The sequence below is a fragment of the Cydia pomonella genome, chromosome 22 (assembly GCF_033807575.1).
Source record: "Cydia pomonella isolate Wapato2018A chromosome 22, ilCydPomo1, whole genome shotgun sequence".
Classification (NCBI taxonomy): Eukaryota; Metazoa; Arthropoda; class Insecta; order Lepidoptera; family Tortricidae; genus Cydia; species Cydia pomonella.
This window is the reverse complement of record NC_084724.1, coordinates 3,051,396-3,074,886: the sequence shown is the minus strand read 5'-3', so window position 1 is coordinate 3,074,886 and position 23,491 is coordinate 3,051,396. Positions and strand designations below refer to the sequence as shown.

At 42.6% G+C, this 23,491-nt stretch overlaps 1 protein-coding gene across 1 annotated transcript; it reads left to right on the top strand.

The window, feature by feature from the left end:
- The first annotated feature begins 210 nt into the window (after positions 1–210).
- LOC133530462 (activin receptor type-1) lies at positions 211–23,198 on the top strand. Its single transcript, XM_061868376.1, has 12 exons — positions 211–583; positions 1,098–1,209; positions 2,163–2,180; positions 2,561–2,737; positions 7,085–7,294; positions 8,765–8,865; positions 12,507–12,670; positions 15,405–15,590; positions 17,123–17,269; positions 18,319–18,497; positions 19,997–20,210; positions 22,257–23,198. The coding sequence occupies exons 1-12, from the start codon at positions 475–477 to the stop codon at positions 22,407–22,409; spliced, it is 1,770 nt and encodes a 589-aa protein (XP_061724360.1). The 5' UTR covers positions 211–474; the 3' UTR covers positions 22,410–23,198.
- Positions 23,199–23,491: the final 293 nt, after the last annotated feature.

The window sequence follows — 23,491 nt, the reverse complement described above, 5'->3', positions numbered from 1 at the left end:
TTATTTTTAGTATATTTTGCTACTTTTATATTATAACTATCTTTATTAACACACATAAAGACAGTCTACTCACTATCAGAGAGCCTACCGCGAACCACGTTCCACATGTTTCGTCCCTGTCACGCTTACGTACGAATTTACAAGTGCGACACGTTGAACGTGTTTCGCGGTAGGCCCTCAGAACTTAGTTTTATCAAAGATTGATCTAGCTTGAAGGTGTGAAAACGCTTAAGTAAATGCGTTTTGTTATGCATCAGTACTGCAGGCCAGTCAGCTAATACTTTTTTTTGGGAAAACAAAACGCAAAGAGTAACCGGAAATATACTTTCGATAAAAACATAACTCTTTCTAAATGTTTTCAAATAAATATTGCATCTGATGTTAGTACAAACTCACTATATGAATAAAAAAAGAAAAATAATTAAAAACTAATATCTTTGCAATTTTTCTGACTCATAGCAAATATCTCTTATAATGAGTTCAATTTTGAGTTCCGCAGTGCATTGTTATGATGAACGTAGAATGGCGGACGTTGTCATTGTGGGATGGTTGTTCACATTTTTATTGATAAATACTTGCCATGGTAAGTAATACCAAGTTTATTTACTTGGACTTAATCTAGAACTTATATTACACAATACTACCAAAGTTCATGAATCTGCAATACTTACAGACCGCGTACGAGATGATTGTTTTTTTCTATTCGAGTAGCCAGCTTTGTGTTTTTATATCTCGGTGTTTTTTATTATTGTAGTTGCTCTGAACTGCGTTTTCAGTTTACCATTGATAATTTTGTATAAAATTATGTTTATATAAATGATGCTTACACTAATAAATGTTAATTCATTGAAGTGATTAAGTATGTATTTTAATACGAGTTTACTATTCTTGATTGACTATATTGACATAATAATATAGACAAATAACTTAAACAAATTATTGTTATTCATCTTACAACATTACCTATGAAGCTGTTTAATATAATACTATAAATACCTATACTAAATAAAGATAAGACTTACTCTTGGTATTCTTAAAATACTACCAAAAAGTGTCCAGTACTGAAGTTATAAGTTGTGATGATGATGACTTTACAGGAGGACTCCCTGGCCTGGTGGACCCGGATGACGATTCTACAAGAAGCTTTGGATCCATGCAGGTTCTTGAGGATCCAAAGTCTGTGCAAAAGATGACTGTTCACCTTTTCAGGTATGTAAAGTGTTCATCTTCATAATGTGAAGATTTTCTTAGGCTTTGTTTAATGTTAAGGAGATCTGAATCAGGCTATAAGATTAAACACAAATGTTAATATACCATATGATTGTCCATTCAAAGAGAGAAAATGCTTTTCCATTCTAATTATTTTCCATTATTTTTTAGGGTTCCGTACCCAAAGGGTAAAACGGGACCCCATTACTTAGACTCCACTGTCCGTCCGTCCGTCTGTCACCAGGCTGTATCTCATGAACCGTGATAGCTAGACATTTGGAATTATCACATATGATGTATTTCTGCTGCCGCTATAACAACAAATACTAAAAAGTATGGAACCCTCGGTGGGCGAGTCCGACTTGCACTTATCTGGTTTTTTTGTATGTTATTGACACAATGAAAAACTAGGTTTATAAATTTCCTTTTTTTTTCAAAATTTGCAGTAAGTACAATACATTTATTTTTACATAAAAAAAATGCGAAACCTAGAATAAATAATGCTGATGGGATCAACATAAAAATCAAAGTGATTTAGTTAGTGGAATATGTTTTCTTTCAAAAGGGAATTTCATAGAAAAAGTACCGTTATATTTTACTAGGATCGTTATATTTCACTAGGATCGCAAAGTTATTTTTCCCTATTATAGCCTGTAAAATTTTGATCTTACCCTACCCACATAAAACTTGTCAGAGAAATGCAATTTGTGCCTCTAGAGGTTACAGATAATTTAAAGCTGTTCTATTTATAATTTTGTTTTATTTACTTTATTGTACTGTGGATTGTAGTAGATTTTACACTAAAATAATTACTGCTTAAAAATCTAGATGTAATGACCGCACAATATTTCTAACATATTTATTTCTCATACTGCCATTTTCATGGCTTGGCATATTATGGCTAAAAATAAAAACACTTATTAAACGACTTGTTTTCACTATGCTGCGTCAAGGAAAAGGAATCATAAAAGGTGAGACAGAAATATTTAGGACTAACCCCTAACACAATACACATATCTAATCTAAAGATGTCTCTTAATATTCAAGCGAAAGGTTGTGGGTTCAAACCCTGGCTCAAACCAATGTAGAAAAATTGTAGTCAATTTGCTTTATTCATAGGTTTACACACCTAAAAACAAATTACGGATCAACTACTATTTGATGGTTGAATGCCAAGACGTTGTGTCATAATTTGATGTTTAAAAACAAAAGAACGCTGGAAGGTGTGTAAGGCTGAATGAAATTTGTTTACATCTAATCTTCACTCATCGCACGGATACATAGTGTTTCCGGACTTAATTAGAAGTCATGTCAACATTTTATTGAAAAAGATATTTATCTCAAATTTCAGATACAAATGCCATCAATGCGAGTCGCCATACTGCGACACGCCCCAGGAGTGCTCCGACGCGCTGTTCTGCTTCAAGTCGTCGGTCCGGGACTCGGACGGCTCGCTGCGGCACTCGCGGGGCTGCAGCGCTGGCCACGACCATGCGCAGTTCACGTGCCACCACAGGCCTGATCAGAGGTAATTGTAGACATTGGTAGTAAAAGTCAATTATAATATTAATTTCTATACACTGTAAACGACTACAGTTCTGTAGTAATTGAAACAACGCCATGACAGCATAGACAATCTGTTTATTTTTTAAACAAGAAACAACACTTGTCAATGTGCAACATAACACCTTTCCACTAAAATTGACACAACATTAATCAGACTTAAATCTCTCGAATATAATTAACTACTCAACAGTACTCTCTGTGAGTGGACAACAACAACAGAAATAAATTCTAACATTACACATGTAACAAAATCAGAATCCAATTATATCCCTCCATTCACTTTCAGGTGGTATCACAATAGGCGGATCACACTCCTGTGACAGATCTCTGACCCATCTCTCTGGTGTATCGCTCATGGGCTCCGGTGGGACTCCAGTCTCAGACTCCTGGTCCACGCTGTTATCTTTCCTTGCTCTGATCTGATCAACATGACGTTGATGTACCACCCCATCTTCCGTTTTTACCTCATAGATTGTTTCACTATTCCGTTTCACCACCATTCCTTTCATCCACTTCTCCAAATTACTATTATATTTTCTTATGTATACTTTTTGGTCAATCGAAAATTCTCTCAAGGCCTTACTTGATGCTTGAACAATCTTTTTGCTTTGAGTGGACTCAGGATGCAATGTTGATAATGCAGTTCGAAATTTCCTGTTGTTTAGGAGTTCTGCTGGAGTCTTCCCTGACACTGTACTGGGAGTTGTTCTTATATGATACAGGAGTTTTGCAATTCTTTCCGGCCATGGTATATCACTCTGACGCTTGATTTTGTTCTTAATTGTCTGCACCGTGCGTTCGGCCTGTCCATTCGAGTTTGGATGATAAGGTGGTGAAGTTATATGTTGTATAGAATTCCTCTTCAAAAAAGTTTCAAATTCATCAGAGACGAAAGCAGTTCCATTGTCTGATACGAGTAAATCGGGCAATCCCTGTTCCGCAAAAATCCTCCTAAGCGACTGTATCACTTGTGTGCTTGACATACTAGACATTACTTCTATTTCTGGCCATTTCGAGTATGCATCCACCAGTATCAAGAAGGTCTTATTCATGAATGGGCCCGCAAAATCAATGTGCAGGCGTTGCCATGCTTTCTCAGGCATAGGCCATTCTCTCAGTGTTGCCGGAGGATTGTTGCGAGTCAACTGACAGCGTTCACATTGCTCAACAATTTCAGTGATATCTGCATCCATACCTGGCCAGTAAACGTACGCTCGTGCATAGGCTTTCGATTGTACCATGCCAGCATGCGGTGCATGTATAATCTTTAATACTTGACCCTGCAATTTCTCTGGTATTATGACCCTATTTGAAAACAATAAGCAATCTTTGCTGACTGAAATTGCATCTTTCCTTTGTATATAGGGTAGCAACCTGCGGTCATTGCTCTCTGATGGCCACCCATGTAAAGCAAAAAACACAACTTTTTTTAACACCTCATCCTTCTTAGTTTCCCGGGCAATATCGCCTACAGAAACTGTCCACCCTTCTGGTGTTTGTTCTAGCAGTAACACTTCTGGCAAAGGAGCTTCCTCCTGCACAGGTTCTGGACTGCACCATCTGCTTAATCCATCAGCATTCAGAATTACCTGGCCTGGCTTATACAAAATGTCATAATTGTAACTAGCTAAAATCAGTGACCAGCGTAGCAAACGAGGAGAGATCTGGTCTGGAATTGGCTTTCTTGGGTTCAAGAGCCCAATTAGCGGCTTATGGTCTGTAACTATGGTAAATTTGACTCCCACCAGGTACTCTCGGAACTTCCTTAGTGCATAAATAATAGCCAGGGCCTCCTTATCCAGTTGGCTGTAATTCCTTTCATGCAGCTGCATAGTTCGTGAAGCCATTGCAATCGGTTTCTCTTGGCCATCTTCAAAAACATGACTTATTACAGCTCCCACGCCATATTCCGAGGCATCGCAAGTGAGAATTACCTCTTTATTCTTGTCAAATTGCACTAGTGTCAAGTCAGAGGTTAACAGCTGTTTAGCCTTCTTAAACGCGTCTTCCTCTAGCGTTCCCCACTTCCAAGTCATATTTTTCTTCAAAAGCTGATGCAGAGGCTCTAAGATGTCAGACTTAGCTCTGTAGAACCTTTCATAGAAATTGATTAGGCCTAAGAATGCACGGAGCTGTTTCAGATCTGAAGGGCTTGGCCTTTCTTGGATTTCCTTAATCTTTCTTGGGCAAGGGTGTATGCCATTTGCATCAAGAACATAGCCGAGGAAGGTCACTGATGGTACCGAGAATTGACACTTGTTAATGTTTATGGTGAATCCCAGCTCTTGAATACGCTGAAGTACCTTAGCTAGCCTTGCAGCATGTTTAGTCTCATCAGTACCTGTCACCACAATGTCATCTAATAGAACAGCGACACCATCCATGTCTGCAAATTGACTTGACATCACTCGTTGAAATATGCCTGGTGCTGAACTGACCCCAAAAGGTAATCGGTTTACCTTCATCAGTCCTAATGGGGTATTCCATGTCAAAATTTCAGCTGATTCCGTATCTACTAACATTTGTGTATAAGCTTGCTTCAGATCCAGTTTTGAAAATATTTTACCTCCAGCCAGTAATTGGAATGCTTCCGTTGATGTTGGCAGTGGATAAACATCACAGTTTATTGAGATATTAACTGTAGAACGGTAATCGCCACATATTCTCAAGGTTCCATCTTCCTTTCTTACAATGCGGAGTGGTGTAGCCCAATCAGAATATCTCACAGGAGTCAACACTCCAATTGCCTCAAGTCGCTTCAGTTCAGTTTTCACCTCTTCTCTAAGAGCATAAGGGATAGGTCGACATTTCAGAAACTTTGGTTGAGCTTCATGCTTCAGAATTAGTTTTGCAGGCGGCCCCGTATAACAACCCAGTTGATCACTAAATACTTTAGGGTATTTCAACTGTAGTTCTTCTGGTACTTGACTTGTCCAACAGAGTCCTTCAACTTGTATGCCCAATGGCGCAAACCAATTTCTTCCCAAAATATTAGGTCCCCTGTCTTCAGCAACAATTATTGTTAATTCATGTTCAAGCCCTTTGTATCCAACTTTAACTTTAGCTAATCCCTTCAGCTTAATTGGATGCCGACCCCAGGTGATAAGGTTTATTTTAGCATCCTCCAATTTAATCTTGAACTGCAGATTTCTCCATGTTTCATATGAGATAACAGTACGTGCAGCCCCCGAGTCCACTTCAAACTGAACTTCTTTATCATGCAACTTGATTATAGTGAAGATCTTGCTACTAGCTTGTTCAGCACTTGACTTGACATGTACTTGCAGGATTTCATTCATGTAGGCGAAGTCCTCCTTGCTGTCGTCCAGTTCTTCAACTTCAACCAGGTTAATTTTCTTCTTATTACGATTCCAACATACGGCAACCGTATGGCCCACCTTCTTGCAGTAGTTACAGTTCGCCCTAGCAAATTTACAGCCTCTAGGGTTATGATTCGCCCCGCAGTGACGACAGGCAGTCTCGCGCTTTTGCGAGCCGACGTTAACTAGGTTGGTGTCCATCGGTTCAGATATACTTGTGCTCGTTGTTGGTTTGGTCTCCAGAGGTGTTGAGGTACTTGTTTGCGGGTAAAGGTCGCTCACAGTTTGCTCATATTGAACACTTCGGCTTACGGCTTGTGCGAACGTTAAATTGTCCGTTTTCAGTAATTCTCGCCGCAACCGCACATCTCTAACTCCCAACACCAGTCTGTCACGCAATTGTCTTTCTAAATCACTGAAGTTACAATGCACTGCTATCGCTTTAATGGCCGAAATAAAAGATTGCATTTTTTCACTTTTCTCTTGACATCGTAGATGGAATTTCCCGGCTTCGAGTATTTCGCTTTTCTCGGGCGCGAAAAACTTGTCTAATACGGCCAAGATATCATCAAAGTTCACTTCTACGAGTTTTTTCGGCGCCACTAATGAACTTAAAAATGCAAAAGTATCTTTTCCACATTGTGAAAGGAAAATGGCGCGGGCACTTTCTAGGTTATTTTCCACGCCCAGTGCTTGTAGCGCAAATAACATTTGTTCTTTATACACTTTCCAATCGTCCTTTTTTTGATCGAAAGCCCCGGGCAGCAAGAAATTCGTATTTAACGCCATTTCGCTAATAACAACTAATTAAATTTCCTCGAATCGCCAATGTAGTAATTGAAACAACGCCATGACAGCATAGACAATCTGTTTATTTTTTAAACAAGAAACAACACTTGTCAATGTGCAACATAACAAGTTCGGTATATGAAATTTTAATTCAACCATTTCAGTCGACGAGTAGAAAAAAATGTTAACTTGTTTTACAGTGTACGCAAACGCCACGCGGGCCAGCTGAACGTGACGTGCTGCGCGGGCGACCTGTGCAACACCGGGGCCTTCCCGCTGCTGGCGCCGCAGGACACCGCCGTGGAGCCGCTGCCCGACCGCTCCTGGAAGCTCTGGGCCGGGGCGCTGGCCGCTGTGCTCACGCTCACAGCGGCGGTTGTTGCTGTAGTGCTGCTGAGGAGGAGTCACAGGTATGTTGAACAGATCTGTACAGCGAGGTGAGCCAGGGGATTGAAACTGTTCCTTTCGGCCATTCCCGGCTCCTTTCGGCTCTGAGCAATTATCAGGGTTGGCACAACTTGACGTACCTTTGCGTGTACGACCATAGATAAGATAATGACTTGAATTTTGACAACCCTAAATAGCCGAAAGGGATAGTACCATACATAAGAAAGGGACAGCATGAATCGTCCCTGAATCGCTGTCGAAGGCTGGCCTCACACGTCCGGAATATCTCTCTGAATTCAGATCCTTAATTCAGAAAGCTTTGTCTCACACATGTCTTAAACATTCAGATTGATCAGTTGTCTCAAGAAACGCTGTCTCACTCTCTCCCATGAATGACAATGGCAAATTCATAATCTGATTCCAGCGTGTGTGTGCTCGTTGCGAAAGCGAAAGAGTTGCGTCCGGAATTCATATTCTGAATTCATAACGCACGTTAGTGTCATTCTGACAGATCAATCTGAGAAATTCATAATCTGAAAAAATCTGAATGTGTGTGGTTAAATTGTATGTAATACTTTAGTTGTAGTTTTAGTTTTTAATCTTTTTCCTTTTTAGCTTTATGTAGTTTTGTTTAAGGTATATTTTAATGTAGTTTTTATTTTTTATTTTTCAATAATAAAATCATTGACTTCCTTAATTATTGAATATACTCTATTCCGTGCGTTCTGAATTAATAATATGAAATCAGATTATGAATTCAGATTCGGATTCAGACTGTGTAAGGCCGACCGAACTTCGGTTTTGTAGGTAGTATCTTTTCTATACGGTAGTACTATTACTTATTCTGTGGTTGCGCACTGTTCAATGAAAATTTTGGCAAATATACACCGTGGGCTGGTAAAACCCGACACATTTTAACCACGCATTCCTGAGGTCATGAGGAGCAAAAAATGTTATATAAGTTTTGGGAAAATTCGGCAAAAAAAATTACTCATCAGACAATAAAAAACTTTTTTGCTTTTTCTTCATACGACACGTTATTTCTTCTTACATCTTGTCGAAAAAAAAAACAATTTGTTACAACGAATAACTAAAGTTTTTTTTTATTTACACAAAAATTGCGAGTTTCTTCTAAAACTTTTATGTCTGCCAACAGGTATATCTAAACCAAGTCACATAGTGGCAGCGTCGCAGCCAAAAATGCGTTTTTCTCTAAGTTATTACAGAAACAATTTTTTACAAAAATTGTCATTATCTCTAAAACAAGAACGATTTCAGGCAACTTTGTATCACATTTTAGTCTCTAAATGCGGTCAAGAACACACCTTTAAAATTTGACGGGTTTTATCAGCCCACGGTGTATAAATAAACTTTTCTCAGACTTGCAATGAAATGTTGACATGACTTATTTCAATATAGGTCCGGAAATACTACGTATTTGGTGCGATGAGTGAAGATGATATGTAAAGGAATATATTTATTAATTGGTTCAGATTGCGAGTGTCTCGCGCGGCGCTGCACAAGCTTGGTCCGGACTCGAACTACTTCTCCAGCAACGTGTACAGCCCACAAGTCACCAGCGCTTATTATGAAGGTAATTTTGTTATCATGTTACTTAATTTACGGTTGTTTAACCCTTTGAACGCCACGTCTATCGTGTGCGGCGCGTCATTTATAATAGGGTTAATAAATATCTGTGTTTGTAATAATATTTTTCTCAAACTTGTAATGAAATGTTGACATGACTTACTTCAAATTAGGTCCGGAAATACTACATATCAGGTGCGATAAGTGATGATGATATGTAAAGGAATTTCATACTGCCTTACACACCTATGCCTGTAAGGCAACCTTCTTTTGTTTTTTAACGTCAAATAATGGCACGTCTTGGCATTCAACTATAAAAAAACCTATAAGTAAAATTCTGCCAATATGCTTTTTTTCATTTTTTTGTCTTTTTTGTTTTTTTTTTCTTCTTTTTTGTGTTTGTTAAATATTATTTCAGGGATTCAAAGAGGAACAAAAATTTCATTATTTTTGCGCTACGACGCACGGTTTAGGAGATACAGCCCCCAAAAAGTTTATTTTTTTCAGTTATACTGAAATCTTTATAGGGCTGTATCTTCTAAACCGTGCATCGTAGCGTAAAAATAATCAAATTTTCGTTCCCCTGTCGGTAACAACAAAAAACACAAAAAAGAAAAAAAAAAAAGAAAAAAAGCGTAATGGCGTGCGTGGTAGCGCCAAAATAATTAGATTTTTTTTCCCCTTCAATACCCCACTCACTGAATAACCTATCACATTAGGACATGAAACAATCATCATCATCCAATTTTTTTTTAATTATTTCATTGCAAGTTTGAGAAAAGCACTATACAAATCTCGGCGGGAAACGGGGTTGCTGGCCGCGTCTCCCTATCCGCCTCGCTACGCTCGGCCGTTTATATCTACTTGGCCTGCAACCCTTTGTTTCCCGTCCTCTATAGTAATGTACTATTACTTTAAAAAATAAATATAATCAAAATAAAAAATATTTATTCTCAGACAATTAATACAGTTATTTTGTTAGTATCAACTTACAACCTATGTTACGTTACCGTACAATAAATTACATAAAATAAATTAGGTAACTTACATACTTTAGATTGCTGATTACCTTGGTCGATCTACCGAACTGCACATTTGTGAACATGAAATTCGATAAATCGTCCCAAAATTCCCGTTGGTGCTCCCGCGTATACGGTGTACCACTGATACATTATTTTTGCGCATAATAGCATAAAAATCAACTACATATGCGTCCCCAAACACGCCAGAAGCACTACAGTATCGCGGGAGCCTCAACAGAGCCCTGAAAACGTTGTTATACTGGACCCTCAGAGAGTCGAAGGATTTCTGCCCAATTAGCCCACAGGCCACTAGAAAGTGGAGTCCAATGAGAATTGCAAATAATTGTTTACACAAACCAATTTACCGTCAATACTTCGTGATCACGCAGTGTTTGACGACAATCATGATCTTATCAACAATTTATGTATATAAATTAAATATTTTATTTTTATAACTTTGTTACAATACATGTCAGTTAATAATAATAATAATGTGAAATTCTCATTAATGGACGGAGACCATCTCATGCGACGCACTATACCACCGGCAGCGGGAGCCGTGGGCGGGGCAGGATGTCCCGCAGGCCCCAAGCGACTTGTATTATTTTTGTATGATTGTTGTATTTTACTTTTATATTCATATTATAAAATGCCTAATCTAAGACACAAGATAAATAAAGAGATAATGTGAAATCAGCTTCCATATATTTTTTTAGTTTAGATGTCAAATGCCAACAAAAGCTGACATATTTGTTTACATTATTTGCTTTTTCGATTGGACTTCGGTATAGGGACCGTGCGCGTTGGAAGGCCTGCCATCTCGTGGCCTGAATCGGAACCATAAACATGTACATGTACACGTCACGTGTTTTCTTGTGCATAGTAAGTGCTGCCATCTTGTGGGCTACATCTGAACAATAAACATCACATTTACGCCTCGCGCCAAAAATCTGACGGCTCCTGTGCTGCCTCCTACAGTTCATGCACGCTCCCTATAGACATGTTGACTTTTCTTGAAATAAATTATTTGACACGTTGCGTGAAACGGGGGATGGGAGGAGGTACCTAAACTGCCCTGACAAAGTCAGTAGAAGAATAGGATGAAAAGAAAGAAGAAGAATGCATGAAATAAAGCACAAAAAAATGTTAATACGTAGACAAAAGTAATAAGTATTTCCGATGTATTAATATTTTGAATTGAAGCGAGACGAGCAGCGTGTTCGCCGCGAATTCGCAACGAGTTTGCCTCGATAGACCGCAAGTCAGGAGCATATATCGTCAGTCATCGTCTCCTGGCTGATACGTCAGATGATAGTTTAGATGCTATCATGAATTTAAAAAATAGTCGGAAATTTAGTTAATTTCTGTCGATTGATATTGTGTCAGACAAATGTTAGTTTAGATGCTATTTTAAATAAAAAAAAAAACTGTCAGCCGGTTGTATCGCAGTGGAAAGATGGTCAGCTGGTCACATGAACATGAAAAAAATACGCGCCTTACCATTTATGTCCGCAAAGTATGTGTAATACTTAATCCGTTTATTGAAACGCCTAATGGAATGATACATGCAAAGTTTCATGATTTTGTTATCCCTATCATAAAAAGGTAAAGCCCTTGTTTTTTTAAATTATATGTTCATGCGACCAGCTGACGTTCTTTCCACCGCGGCTGGCGATTATTTTAATTCACAATAGCATCTAAATTACCATCTGACAAAGTATCAAACGGGAGGCAATGACTGTTTTTTTACGTGTTTCGGTGGCTGGCATTCCTCAACCCACCAACGGAGCGGCACGTCCACAAGGGTTCATACATAGCCGTTAATCATTATACGAGTTATCGTCCGGAAGGCGATAGGTCATGGAAATCTGTTCCTAGCTCGCGGTCTACGAGTGCGCAAAGATTTTGCTCCCATCCCAATATCTCAGTCCGCAGCGAAAACGTTGCGGCGATATCGTTGGGCACATACGGGGAACACGTTGCGAGCTCGCGGCGATATCGTTGGGCACATACGGGGAACACGTTGCGAGCTCACGGCGATATCGTTGGGCACATACGGGGAACACGTTGCGAGCTCGCGGCGATATCGTTGGGCACATACGGGGAACACGTTGCGAGCTCGCGGCGATATCGTTGGGCACATACGGGGAACACGTTGCGAGCTCACGGCGATATCGTTGGGCACATACGGGGAACACGTTGCGAGCTCGCGGCGATATCGTTGGGCACATACGGGGAACACGTTGCGAGCTCACGGCGATATCGTTGGGCACATACGGGGAACACGTTGCGAGCTCGCGGCGATATCGTTGGGCACATACGGGGAACACGTTGCGAGCTCACGGCGATATCGTTGGGCACATACGGGGAACACGTTGCGAGCTCGCGGCGATATCGTTGGGCACATACGGGGAACACGTTGCGAGCTCACGGCGATATCGTTGGGCGCTCGTCTCGCTTTCAACTCGCTCGCAAATCGCCAGTGTGCCCGCGAACCAAAGAGAAGGGAACTTGACCATGACGTGACGTCACTTATTCCGTGTTTAATTTAAACTTCGTGGGGCTAATAGGTTCGACTGTTCGAAAAAAGTATGTATGTCAAAATAATACGATGATAATTTTTCAGGTGTAGACGGGTCCCAGAACGGAGTCCGCGCCACGCTGGCGGGGGACTCCACGCTGCGCGAGTACCTGCAGGGCTCGCTGAGCTCGGGCTCCGGCTCCGGCCTGCCGCTCATGGTGCAGCGCACCCTCAGCAAGCAGGTGTCGCTGCTGGAGTGTGTTGGGATGGTGAGGGAACTGTTTACTCCACGCTGCGCGAGTACCTGCAGGGCTCGCTGAGCTCGGGCTCCGGCTCCGGCCTGCCGCTCATGGTGCAGCGCACCCTCAGCAAGCAGGTGTCGCTGCTGGAGTGTGTTGGGATGGTGAGGGAACTGTTTACTCCACGCTGCGCGAGTACCTGCAGGGCTCGCTGAGCTCGGGCTCCGGCTCCGGCCTGCCGCTCATGGTGCAGCGCACCCTCAGCAAGCAGGTGTCGCTGCTGGAGTGTGTTGGGATGGTGAGGGAACTGTTTACTCCACGCTGCGCGAGTACCTGCAGGGCTCGCTGAGCTCGGGCTCCGGCTCCGGCCTGCCGCTCATGGTGCAGCGCACCCTCAGCAAGCAGGTGTCGCTGCTGGAGTGTGTTGGGATGGTGAGGGAACTGTTTACTCCACGCTGCGCGAGTACCTGCAGGGCTCGCTGAGCTCGGGCTCCGGCTCCGGCCTGCCGCTCATGGTGCAGCGCACCCTCAGCAAGCAGGTGTCGCTGCTGGAGTGTGTTGGGATGGTGAGGGAACTGTTTACTCCACGCTGCGCGAGTACCTGCAGGGCTCGCTGAGCTCGGGCTCCGGCTCCGGCCTGCCGCTCATGGTGCAGCGCACCCTCAGCAAGCAGGTGTCGCTGCTGGAGTGTGTTGGGATGGTGAGGGAACTGTTTACTCCACGCTGCGCGAGTACCTGCAGGGCTCGCTGAGCTCGGGCTCCGGCTCCGGCCTGCCGCTCATGGTGCAGCGCACCCTCAGCAAGCAGGTGTCGCTGCTGGAGTGTGTTGGGATGGTGAGGGAACTGTTTACTCCACGCTGCGCGAGTACCTGCAGGGCTCGCTGAGCTCGGGCTCCGGCTCCGGCCTGCCGCTCATGGTGCAGCGCACCCTCAGCAAGCAGGTGTCGCTGCTGGAGTGTGTTGGGATGGTGAGGGAACTGTTTACTCCACGCTGCGCGAGTACCTGCAGGGCTCGCTGAGCTCGGGCTCCGGCTCCGGCCTGCCGCTCATGGTGCAGCGCACCCTCAGCAAGCAGGTGTCGCTGCTGGAGTGTGTTGGGATGGTGAGGGAACTGTTTACTCCACGCTGCGCGAGTACCTGCAGGGCTCGCTGAGCTCGGGCTCCGGCTCCGGCCTGCCGCTCATGGTGCAGCGCACCCTCAGCAAGCAGGTGTCGCTGCTGGAGTGTGTTGGGATGGTGAGGGAACTGTTTACTCCACGCTGCGCGAGTACCTGCAGGGCTCGCTGAGCTCGGGCTCCGGCTCCGGCCTGCCGCTCATGGTGCAGCGCACCCTCAGCAAGCAGGTGTCGCTGCTGGAGTGTGTTGGGATGGTGAGGGAACTGTTTACTCCACGCTGCGCGAGTACCTGCAGGGCTCGCTGAGCTCGGGCTCCGGCTCCGGCCTGCCGCTCATGGTGCAGCGCACCCTCAGCAAGCAGGTGTCGCTGCTGGAGTGTGTTGGGATGGTGAGGGAACTGTTTACTCCACGCTGCGCGAGTACCTGCAGGGCTCGCTGAGCTCGGGCTCCGGCTCCGGCCTGCCGCTCATGGTGCAGCGCACCCTCAGCAAGCAGGTGTCGCTGCTGGAGTGTGTTGGGATGGTGAGGGAACTGTTTACTCCACGCTGCGCGAGTACCTGCAGGGCTCGCTGAGCTCGGGCTCCGGCTCCGGCCTGCCGCTCATGGTGCAGCGCACCCTCAGCAAGCAGGTGTCGCTGCTGGAGTGTGTTGGGATGGTGAGGGAACTGTTTACTCCACGCTGCGCGAGTACCTGCAGGGCTCGCTGAGCTCGGGCTCCGGCTCCGGCCTGCCGCTCATGGTGCAGCGCACCCTCAGCAAGCAGGTGTCGCTGCTGGAGTGTGTTGGGATGGTGAGGGAACTGTTTACTCCACGCTGCGCGAGTACCTGCAGGGCTCGCTGAGCTCGGGCTCCGGCTCCGGCCTGCCGCTCATGGTGCAGCGCACCCTCAGCAAGCAGGTGTCGCTGCTGGAGTGTGTTGGGATGGTGAGGGAACTGTTCACGTCATCTTTAAGTTTCCGAGACGCCCGGATGTCTGTCAAGAGTCTGTAAAAATTAAGATCTATTAATCTTACACATACTACAATTAATTTATGTATATCAAAAAGAGACTTCACCACGTTATTTTTGAACCTTTTCGCCGCCAAGAAAACAAAGCGACGACGCATCGTCACGCCACGGGAAGTGTGAGTCCCACATACCCCCCAAAATGGGCCCACCTCAGGCCAGGGGGCGATGCGTAACAACATTCGAACACCAAAAAAAAAAAAAAATATGTCGTACTCTTTCAACTTCGTATGCAGCTGCTGGCAGGTGGGTGGCAACACTGATGAACTTGAGTTCGTGTTTTTGGCGACGAAAGCATTTGTAAGGTGCATCGTCAATGATATAACTACGAGCTACTTATGTTAGGCCGCACTGGCAGGGCCGCCATGTAAGGTGTGGCGTCGATTTCTCGTCCTTAAAGTTACTGCGTCTGCAGCGAATGCTAAAGAAGGTTCGAGTTACTTTATCTGTAATGTAAAATGTAACTAATATATTATGACATCTACCTATCTAAATGTATAGTTTAATACCATACTGTCCCTTCATTCAAAAAACAAATTACAATTATTTAATAATAATAATTTCACCAAGCCTTAAACCCCAGATACCTTTTTTATATTTTTATTTGGAATATAATAACTGAACTAATAATAACATTTACCAGGGCCGCTACGGCAAAGTGTGGCGCGGCCTCTGGTACGCGGACAGCGTGGCCGTCAAGATATTCTTCTCGCGGGACGAGGCCTCGTGGCAGAGGGAGACGGAGATATACAGCACTGTGCTGCTCAGGCACACCAACATACTGGCGTACATAGGGAGCGATATGACTAGCAGAAATAGTTGTACACAGGTAACAACACACTGAACTTTTTACAAGCTTTTATTTAACTTGCAATGTATGTTTGTGCGGGTCAAATCTTGCTAATTAAATTTGACCCACTTCCTGACTTCCGATAGGCCGGTCCACACAGCGAGCATACGCGCGAGGCAATTGTCTCGGCCGAGGCACGTCTACACTGGCCGTTTTTGCCTCGCATATGCTCGCTCTGTGTGGCCGCCTAATGAAGCTGTAAATTTGCATACATATGTAAGTCGGGCGACAATGCAATATTTATTTATTATGTTAAGCTTTATTGCACAAATACAAGTAAAAAGTACAATGGGCGGACTTAATGCCTTGAGGCATTCTCTACCAGTCAACCGCTGGGCCAAACAGAAATTTGCTAAGGTGGGTGAAGTGTGGAAAGAGAATGTTTCAAAATTAAATACTAAGTCTAATAGGCCAATATACAAACTAATAGGTAATCTTTCTTCCTAGCGTTGTCCCGGCATATTGCCACGGCTCAAGGGAGCCTGGGGTCCGCTTTGACAACTAATCCCAATATTTGGCGTAGGCACTAGTTTTTACGAAAGCGACTGCCATCTGACCTTCCAACCCAGAGGGTAAAACTAAGCCTTGTTGGGATTAGTACGGTTTCCTCACGATGTTTTCCTTCACCGGAAAGCGACTGGTAAATATCAAATGATATTTCGTACATAAGTTCCGAAAAACTCACTGGTACGAGCCGGGGTTTGAACCCGCAACCTCCGGATTGCAAGTCGCACGCTCTTACCGCTAGGCCACCAGCGCTTCACAAACTAATAGGTAATATATAGGCAATATTGTAGTACCATCGAGCTGATCTGATGATGAAGACAGAAGGTGGCCATAGCAACTCTGTGATAAAACAACACAACTTAATTGTGTTTGGGGATTCTAGAATAGTGAGTATTAGTTGCCTGTGGAAAGAAAAGTACAGTCAGCGATAAAAGCTTGTACCAAAAATGAAATATTTCCCGCGACTTCACTTCGTTCGGTTGATTACTTACTGATTAATAAATAAATATTACAGTACATATGGTGCTACTTTATAGCACTAGTGCGAAAATTAGCATATTACGTTACTGTGTCGAACATTTAAAGGGTCATATGTACTGTAAAACGTTGTACGATACATGTCCGAATAGGTAATTCGCAACTAGTGTCTATTTAAAACACTCTCTTCAGTCGTGTTATAATTTATCGCCACTTGTTTCGAATTTCCTATTTTTCGCACTTGTATCGTAATGTACTATTATAGGGACATTCTTACACAAATTTACTAAGTCCCATGGTAAGCCAAGAAGGCTTGTGTTGTGGGTACTCAGACAACGATATATATAATATACAAATACTTAAATTTGTACATAGAAAATATCCATTACTTGGGAACAAATATCTGTGTTCATCACACAAATGAATGCCCTTACCAGGATTCGAACCCAGGACTATCGGCTTCATAGGCAAGGTCACCCACTACGCCAGACCGGTCCAATGCAATACTAATGTATATATTTTTTCAGTTATGGCTGATAACACACTACCATCCTCTCGGATCTCTTTACGAACATCTGCAGAGAACGACGTTAACAAGGCATCAAATGATGCTGATATGTCTGTCCATTGTTAATGGACTTCTACATTTACATACAGACATACATGGGACACAGGTAAGTTTTGAAAATTAGTGATAAAGATAAATTTTAAGAGGTTATTTTATGAGCACTAGTGGGTAATTAAACTAATTAATAAATGATCGTTATATTCATATATTCTTGTTTTTTTAAGAGGGTAGAATAGTGTTGCGATCCTAACGAAATAACGGTACTTTTTAGGGTTCCGTAGCCAAATGGCAAAAAACGGAACCTTTATAGATTCGTCATGTCCGTCTGTCTGTCCGATTATGTCACAGCCACTTTTTTCCGAAACTATAAGAGCTATACTGTTCAAACTTGGTAAGTAGATGTATTCCATGAACCGCATTAAGATTTTTACATAAAAATAGAAAAAAAAACAATAAATTTTGGGGGTTCCCTATACTTAGAACTGAAACTCAAAAAATCTTTATTCATCAAACCCATACGTGTGGGGTATCTATGGATAGGTCTTTAAAAATGATATTGAGGTTTCTAATATAATTTTTTTCTAAACTGAATAGTTTGCGCGAGAGACACTTCCAAACTTCTAAAATAACAGAATGAAAAATTAAAAAAAAAATATGATATACATTGCCATGCAAACTTCCACCGAAAATTGGTTTGAACGAGATCTAGTAAGTAGTTTTTTTTTAATACGTCATAAAATAAAATATTTTTTTTTTTTTTTCAAGAAACCCATACTTGTTGTTATAGCGGCAACAGAAATACATCATCTGTAAAAATTTCAACTGTCTAACTATCACGGTTCATGAGATACAGCCTGGTGACAGACAGACAGGCGGATGGACAGCGAAGGCTTAGTAATAGGGACTTACCCTTTGGGTACGGAACCCTAAAAAGCTTTGTTTTTGTAACGGTGGACAATCAAGATGGTGGTAGAGATTCTATAGGAACCATTTGAATCACATTACAGAAATTCAATTACACTTCAATGTATATCATAAATAAAAAAGTTAAAAAAAAAAACTGATTTCTACGTTATGCGTCTACTTTCGCGTAATGACAATGCCGCGCCGGGCAATGGGAATTCATAATTAATTTTAACACAATTTTTTTCTCAGGGCAAACCCGCCATAGCGCATCGCGACATCAAATCCAAGAACATCCTTGTGAAAGTGAACGGCGAGTGTTGTATTGCGGACTTCGGCCTCGCCGTCACCGCCGCGCACGTCGCGAGGCAAGAGCCGAGTGCGAGGCAAGGCACCGTGCGCTACATGAGCCCCGAGGCACTCGACCAGAGGTGATCATTTAGAACACTCCTTAGAATTCTAGAAGACGGACCGAAACTGCTTCATCGAGCGTTGCTTCGCGAGGGTCACGCGGCTGAGGGACGCCAAGTTACCGAGAAAAGTGGCTCTGGCGAGGCAAGCGTGCTCACTATACAATTTACAGATGTTTGCTTTGTGAGGAAATTTTCTCGCCAGGAAACTGGCTGTGTGTGTACAGTCAGATGCAGATAGAGGTGATTCCCCCTGAATAGACTGATTGTATACATCACATTCGTAGTATATATGTACAGCAGTAGTACGAAAATATTATAACGATTTGGTATTATGTATACGTCAGAAAATTTATTATTTCAGTCAAATTTATGTTTATATTTTCTTGGGTTCATTCAGAATAAATTAAACTAGATTCATTTATTTCTCATTGAAAATGTATATTATATTTTACATGTCGAAATAAAATTAATTAGCCGGGTTAACACCGAGCGAGCATAGACAATTTCCTCACGCACAAACCGGCCGAGGCACGTCTACACTAGCCGGTTTATGCGTGACGTGCTGGTTTGTGGGACTACAATTTTTATATAGTATTTTATGCAACAGTTGTATAAGAAGGGTCGAAAAAGGCGAGTGGCGTGAGTTACAATGTGAGCCGGAGCCGAAGGCGTAGGCGAACATTGTATAGGAATACGCCACGAGCATTTTTTGACTTATACAACGTTGCATACAATACGTTTCCTACGAGTCAACAAAAATAAATCTTCATTTAGGCAAACAAAGCAAAAGTATATAGCCAAGACGCGCGAGCATACCTTGTTACGCGCCCGGCCCGCCCCGGGCCGCGGCCGGCCGGTCGGCGACACCTCCTCGTAACTCATGAGGCCCTGGTACTTGCTACTTGCTAAATTAAATCTTTGGACAGTTTTTTCTCGATTTTGGCCACCGTAGCCTACGGAGACTAACAAGCAACGCTAAGCGGTCTTCGTAGTCTATGGGTGTCACTTGCGTGTTTCTGACTTATGAAATAATTGTTTTTACTATGCAACCAAATGAATATTTTGTAAGTTGGCAGCAATGCACTTAGTTTAAAACTGTATTCGTTTTGATTTTGTTAGGTTGGTAGCCATTAATCGCAGTAACGTTATAGCTTATAAAAGCACAAGAGCTTTTATGAGGAATAGACAATATAGACTTTTCTTGAAATCTTTTCTGTATGTTCTTATATTCGTGTTAATGAATGCATAAATGACAGATAACAGTAGAGGAGTAGGAAAAGAAAGTATAAAGTGCCACGAAATGGCCTCATCTCAGCATGTTGCTGGTGGCTTCCAGCGCTGATCTTCCGATGAGACCATCAGATGAGAAAAATCATGGAAGGTAACAGACAAGACAAGTATATGAATATGAATAAGAAGGAGAAAGACATAAAATAAAAGTGAACAAACTGAAAAATAGGTAAAAGATAACGACTAAATTAAATAAAGATTATTTATATATAAATATCTTGTTTCAGCATGAACCTGCAATGCTTCGAGTCGTACCGCAAGTGCGACATCTACGCGCTGGCGCTCGTGCTGTGGGAGGTGTGCCGGCGCGTGGGCCCCGCGCGGGACGCGCGCGTGCCGTACTGCGAGCACGCGCCGAGCGACCCCTCGCCCGACCTCATGAGGAAGATCGTCTGCGTGGACGGCGCCAGGCCCGAGCTGCCCGACACCGTCACACACCCGGTAACTTCAATTCAATTCAATTCAAATATACTTTATTCATGTAGGCCTAGCAACAAGCACTTATGAATAGTAAGACAGTATTACATATAATTATCTTAATCTAATTATCAGAGCAATTTATTGATGTTGTAAATATTATTCCATATATAATACTAATGAATATAATTCATAGATCAAATTTAATACTAAAACTTTCACAAAATACAGTCATACAAATAACTAACCCCAGACACCCTAATGTGCAGACGTTCATGGACTACGAAGTTCTCTTACAGCTCAGCTCCCACGAAACAGTGTGGCAGTGTCATAAATAGACGTCTTTCGTATAGATTTGACGATCATACGGACATTTGTTATTCTAAAATTTGTGCATGGTTCGATTCTAAGTACCAGGAGTGTATAAGTCAGTAGAAGTAGTCTATCACTTTAAGAGGTGTGTCGGCGAGGAAGATCTGCGTAGACGGAGCTAGGCCCGAGGTTCCTTATACCATCACACACCCGGTAACTAACACCAGACACCCTAAAGTGCAGGCGTTCATAGACTACGAAGTTGTCTTACAGCTTACCTTCTACCACGAAACAGTGTGGCAGTGTCATAATAAACGCCTTTCATATAAATTTGACGATAATACGGACATTAGCACACTTTGTTATTCTAAAATTTGTGCATGGTTCGATTCTAAGTACCAGGAGTGTATAAGTCAGTAGAAGTAGTCTATCACTTTAAGAGGTGTGTCGGCGAGGAAGATCGTCTGCGTAGACGGAGCCACGCCGGAGGTTCTTGACACCATTACACGCCCGGTGAGTAACCCCAGACACCCTGAAGTGCAGACGTTCATGGACTACGAAGTTCTCTTACAGCTCAGCTCCCACGAAACAGTGTGGCAGTGTCATAAGTCATAATAAACGTCTTTCATATAAATTTGACGATTATAGTGACATTAGCGCACTTTGTGATTATACAATTTGTGCATGATTCAATTCTAAGTACCAGGAGTGTATAAGTCAGTAGAAGTAGTCCATCACTTTAAGAGGTGTGTCGGCAAGGAAGATCGTCTGCGTAGACGGAGCCAGGCCGGAGGTTCTTGACACCATTACACGCCCGGTGAGTAACCCCAGACACCCTGAAGTGCAGACGTTCATGGACTACGAAGTTCTCTTACAGCTCAGCTCCCACGAAACAGTGTGGCAGTGTCATAAGTCATAATAAACGTCTTTCATATAAATTTGACGATTATAGTGACATTAGCGCACTTTGTGATTATACAATTTGTGCATGATTCAATTCCAAGTACCAGGAGTGTATAAGTCAGTAGAAGTAGTCCATCACTTTAAGAGGTGTGTCGGCAAGGAAGATCGTCTGCGTAGACGGAGCCAGGCCGGAGGTTCTTGACACCATTACACGCCCGGTGAGTAACCCCAGACACCCTGAAGTACAGTCGTTCATGGACTACGAAGTTCTCTTACAGCTCAGCTCCCACGAAACACGAAATTTGACGATCATAGTGACATTAGCGCACTTTGTGATTACACAATTTGTGCATGGTTCGGTTCTAAGTACCAGGAGTGTATAAGTGAGTAGGAGTAGTCTATCACTTTAAGAGGTGTGTCGGCGAGTGAGTCCCGTACGGGACTGCCCGACACTTTTACACATCCGGTAAGTACGATAAATTAAATCTACTTCAAAGACCATTAAAGAGGCGGGAACGCGCTTGTGACACCATTGGACCAGCAAGCATCTATAGGCTACTTTGTTCCCTTACCGAAACTTGTTTGTGTGCTTGTTTATCACTAATATAAAACCAGCTAGTGAAATGTAAAGTACCAGGAGCGTATAAGTCAGTAGGAGTAGGTATCTCTCTGGGAAGCTATCAGTCCGGCGCGAGAGTCAGAATACCTACGAGCACGCTCCGAGCGATCCTTCGGTGGAGCTCATGAGGAAGATCGTCTGCGTCCCCCCTCAACCATCTCTGTCACAAAATAGGCGCCAGTCGTCGACTTGCGGAAAATCGCCCGAATTACAATACAATATATTATTGTCCACAGACGATGGCGGGCATGACACGCTTGATGCGCGAGTGTTGGCACGCGAACGCCTCCGTGCGTCTCCCGGCGCTACGCATCAAGAAAACTCTCCTCAAGCTGGCTGCCAACGACAACTCCATACACCTTGACGAGGACAGCGAGGTCTTCGTGTGAAGCGAGGCAGGTAAACCTAATAATAGCTGTAAAGTTGACAAAATAATCAAAACTGTACACAAGTGTATAAAAATAGTGCTAAATTCCCACTAAGATATATATTATCTTTACTGTAAATAGCGCTGTTTATAAAGATCCTACTCTATGAAATAAAAGTGCTACGAGTGGACGAGGACAGCGAGGTCTTCGTGTGAAGTCAGGAAGGTATACCTTATGATAATAACCATGAAGTTCGATTTAGAGTCAACATTTGAATCGTTGGCAAGTTTTAATACGACATTTTCTGAAGCTATAAGTACTTTTCTCACCGAACGTGCGGAGTCGCACGGCGTCGGAGCGCATTTAAAATTTGTACGGCCGCAAGCCGGTCGGCTCCTTTCGGATGCGGACGGCTCCGGTCGGTCTCAGTCGAGTCTGCCATACATATTGTATAGGCACAGCCGGTCGGTGGGAAACGTACTATAAAATTGATGTCAAAAATATTAATGACAGCTGTTTTTATAATGTTTTAGCGCTTTAACTACAACATAAGCTATTACTTATTAGTTTTATAAATTCCTAAGTACAGTCGCCATCAGATATATCGGAGCGACCGAGGTGCTCAAAAATATCTCAACACGCGCTCTAGCGCTTTGAAAAGACAGGCGTGTTCAGATATTTTGAGCACCTTGGCCGCCCCGATATATCTGATGGCTTAAAAGCACCTCAAATTATACATGAACTTGTTAAAATTTAGCACATTATAATTTTTAAATAAGTGCCTATACATAAAACAAAAAAATACAAAAAAACAGAAAATTTACATATCATTATTTTATTTATTTCATTATATTATTTATAGTAAAACAGAAAATTTTATATGAATTTCATTTGCTATACAAATTTTTGTATGAAAAAAAAAGCTTTACTTAATTGTTATTTACTAAACATGCTTCCTATTTATAGCATATACAATTTACTTTTAATTTTAGTTTTTAATATACAGTTGCTATCCAATAGAATATATGCGGCCAAGACGCTAAAATATAACATGCATTCTAAGACCATAGAGAAATATAAGTAAAGGAAGAAGGGTAACTTCA

Excerpts from the sequence above, each read along its gene's own strand:
- LOC133530462 (XM_061868376.1), top strand. The coding sequence starts at position 475 with ATGAGTTCAATTTTGAGTTCCGCAGTGCATTGTTATGATGAACGTAGA. Across the intron at positions 12,671-15,404 it reads TGCTGGAGTGTGTTGGGATG|GGCCGCTACGGCAAAGTGTG; the intron begins GTGAGGGAACTG and ends AACATTTACCAG. Across the intron at positions 18,498-19,996 it reads CCCGAGGCACTCGACCAGAG|CATGAACCTGCAATGCTTCG; the intron begins GTGATCATTTAG and ends ATCTTGTTTCAG.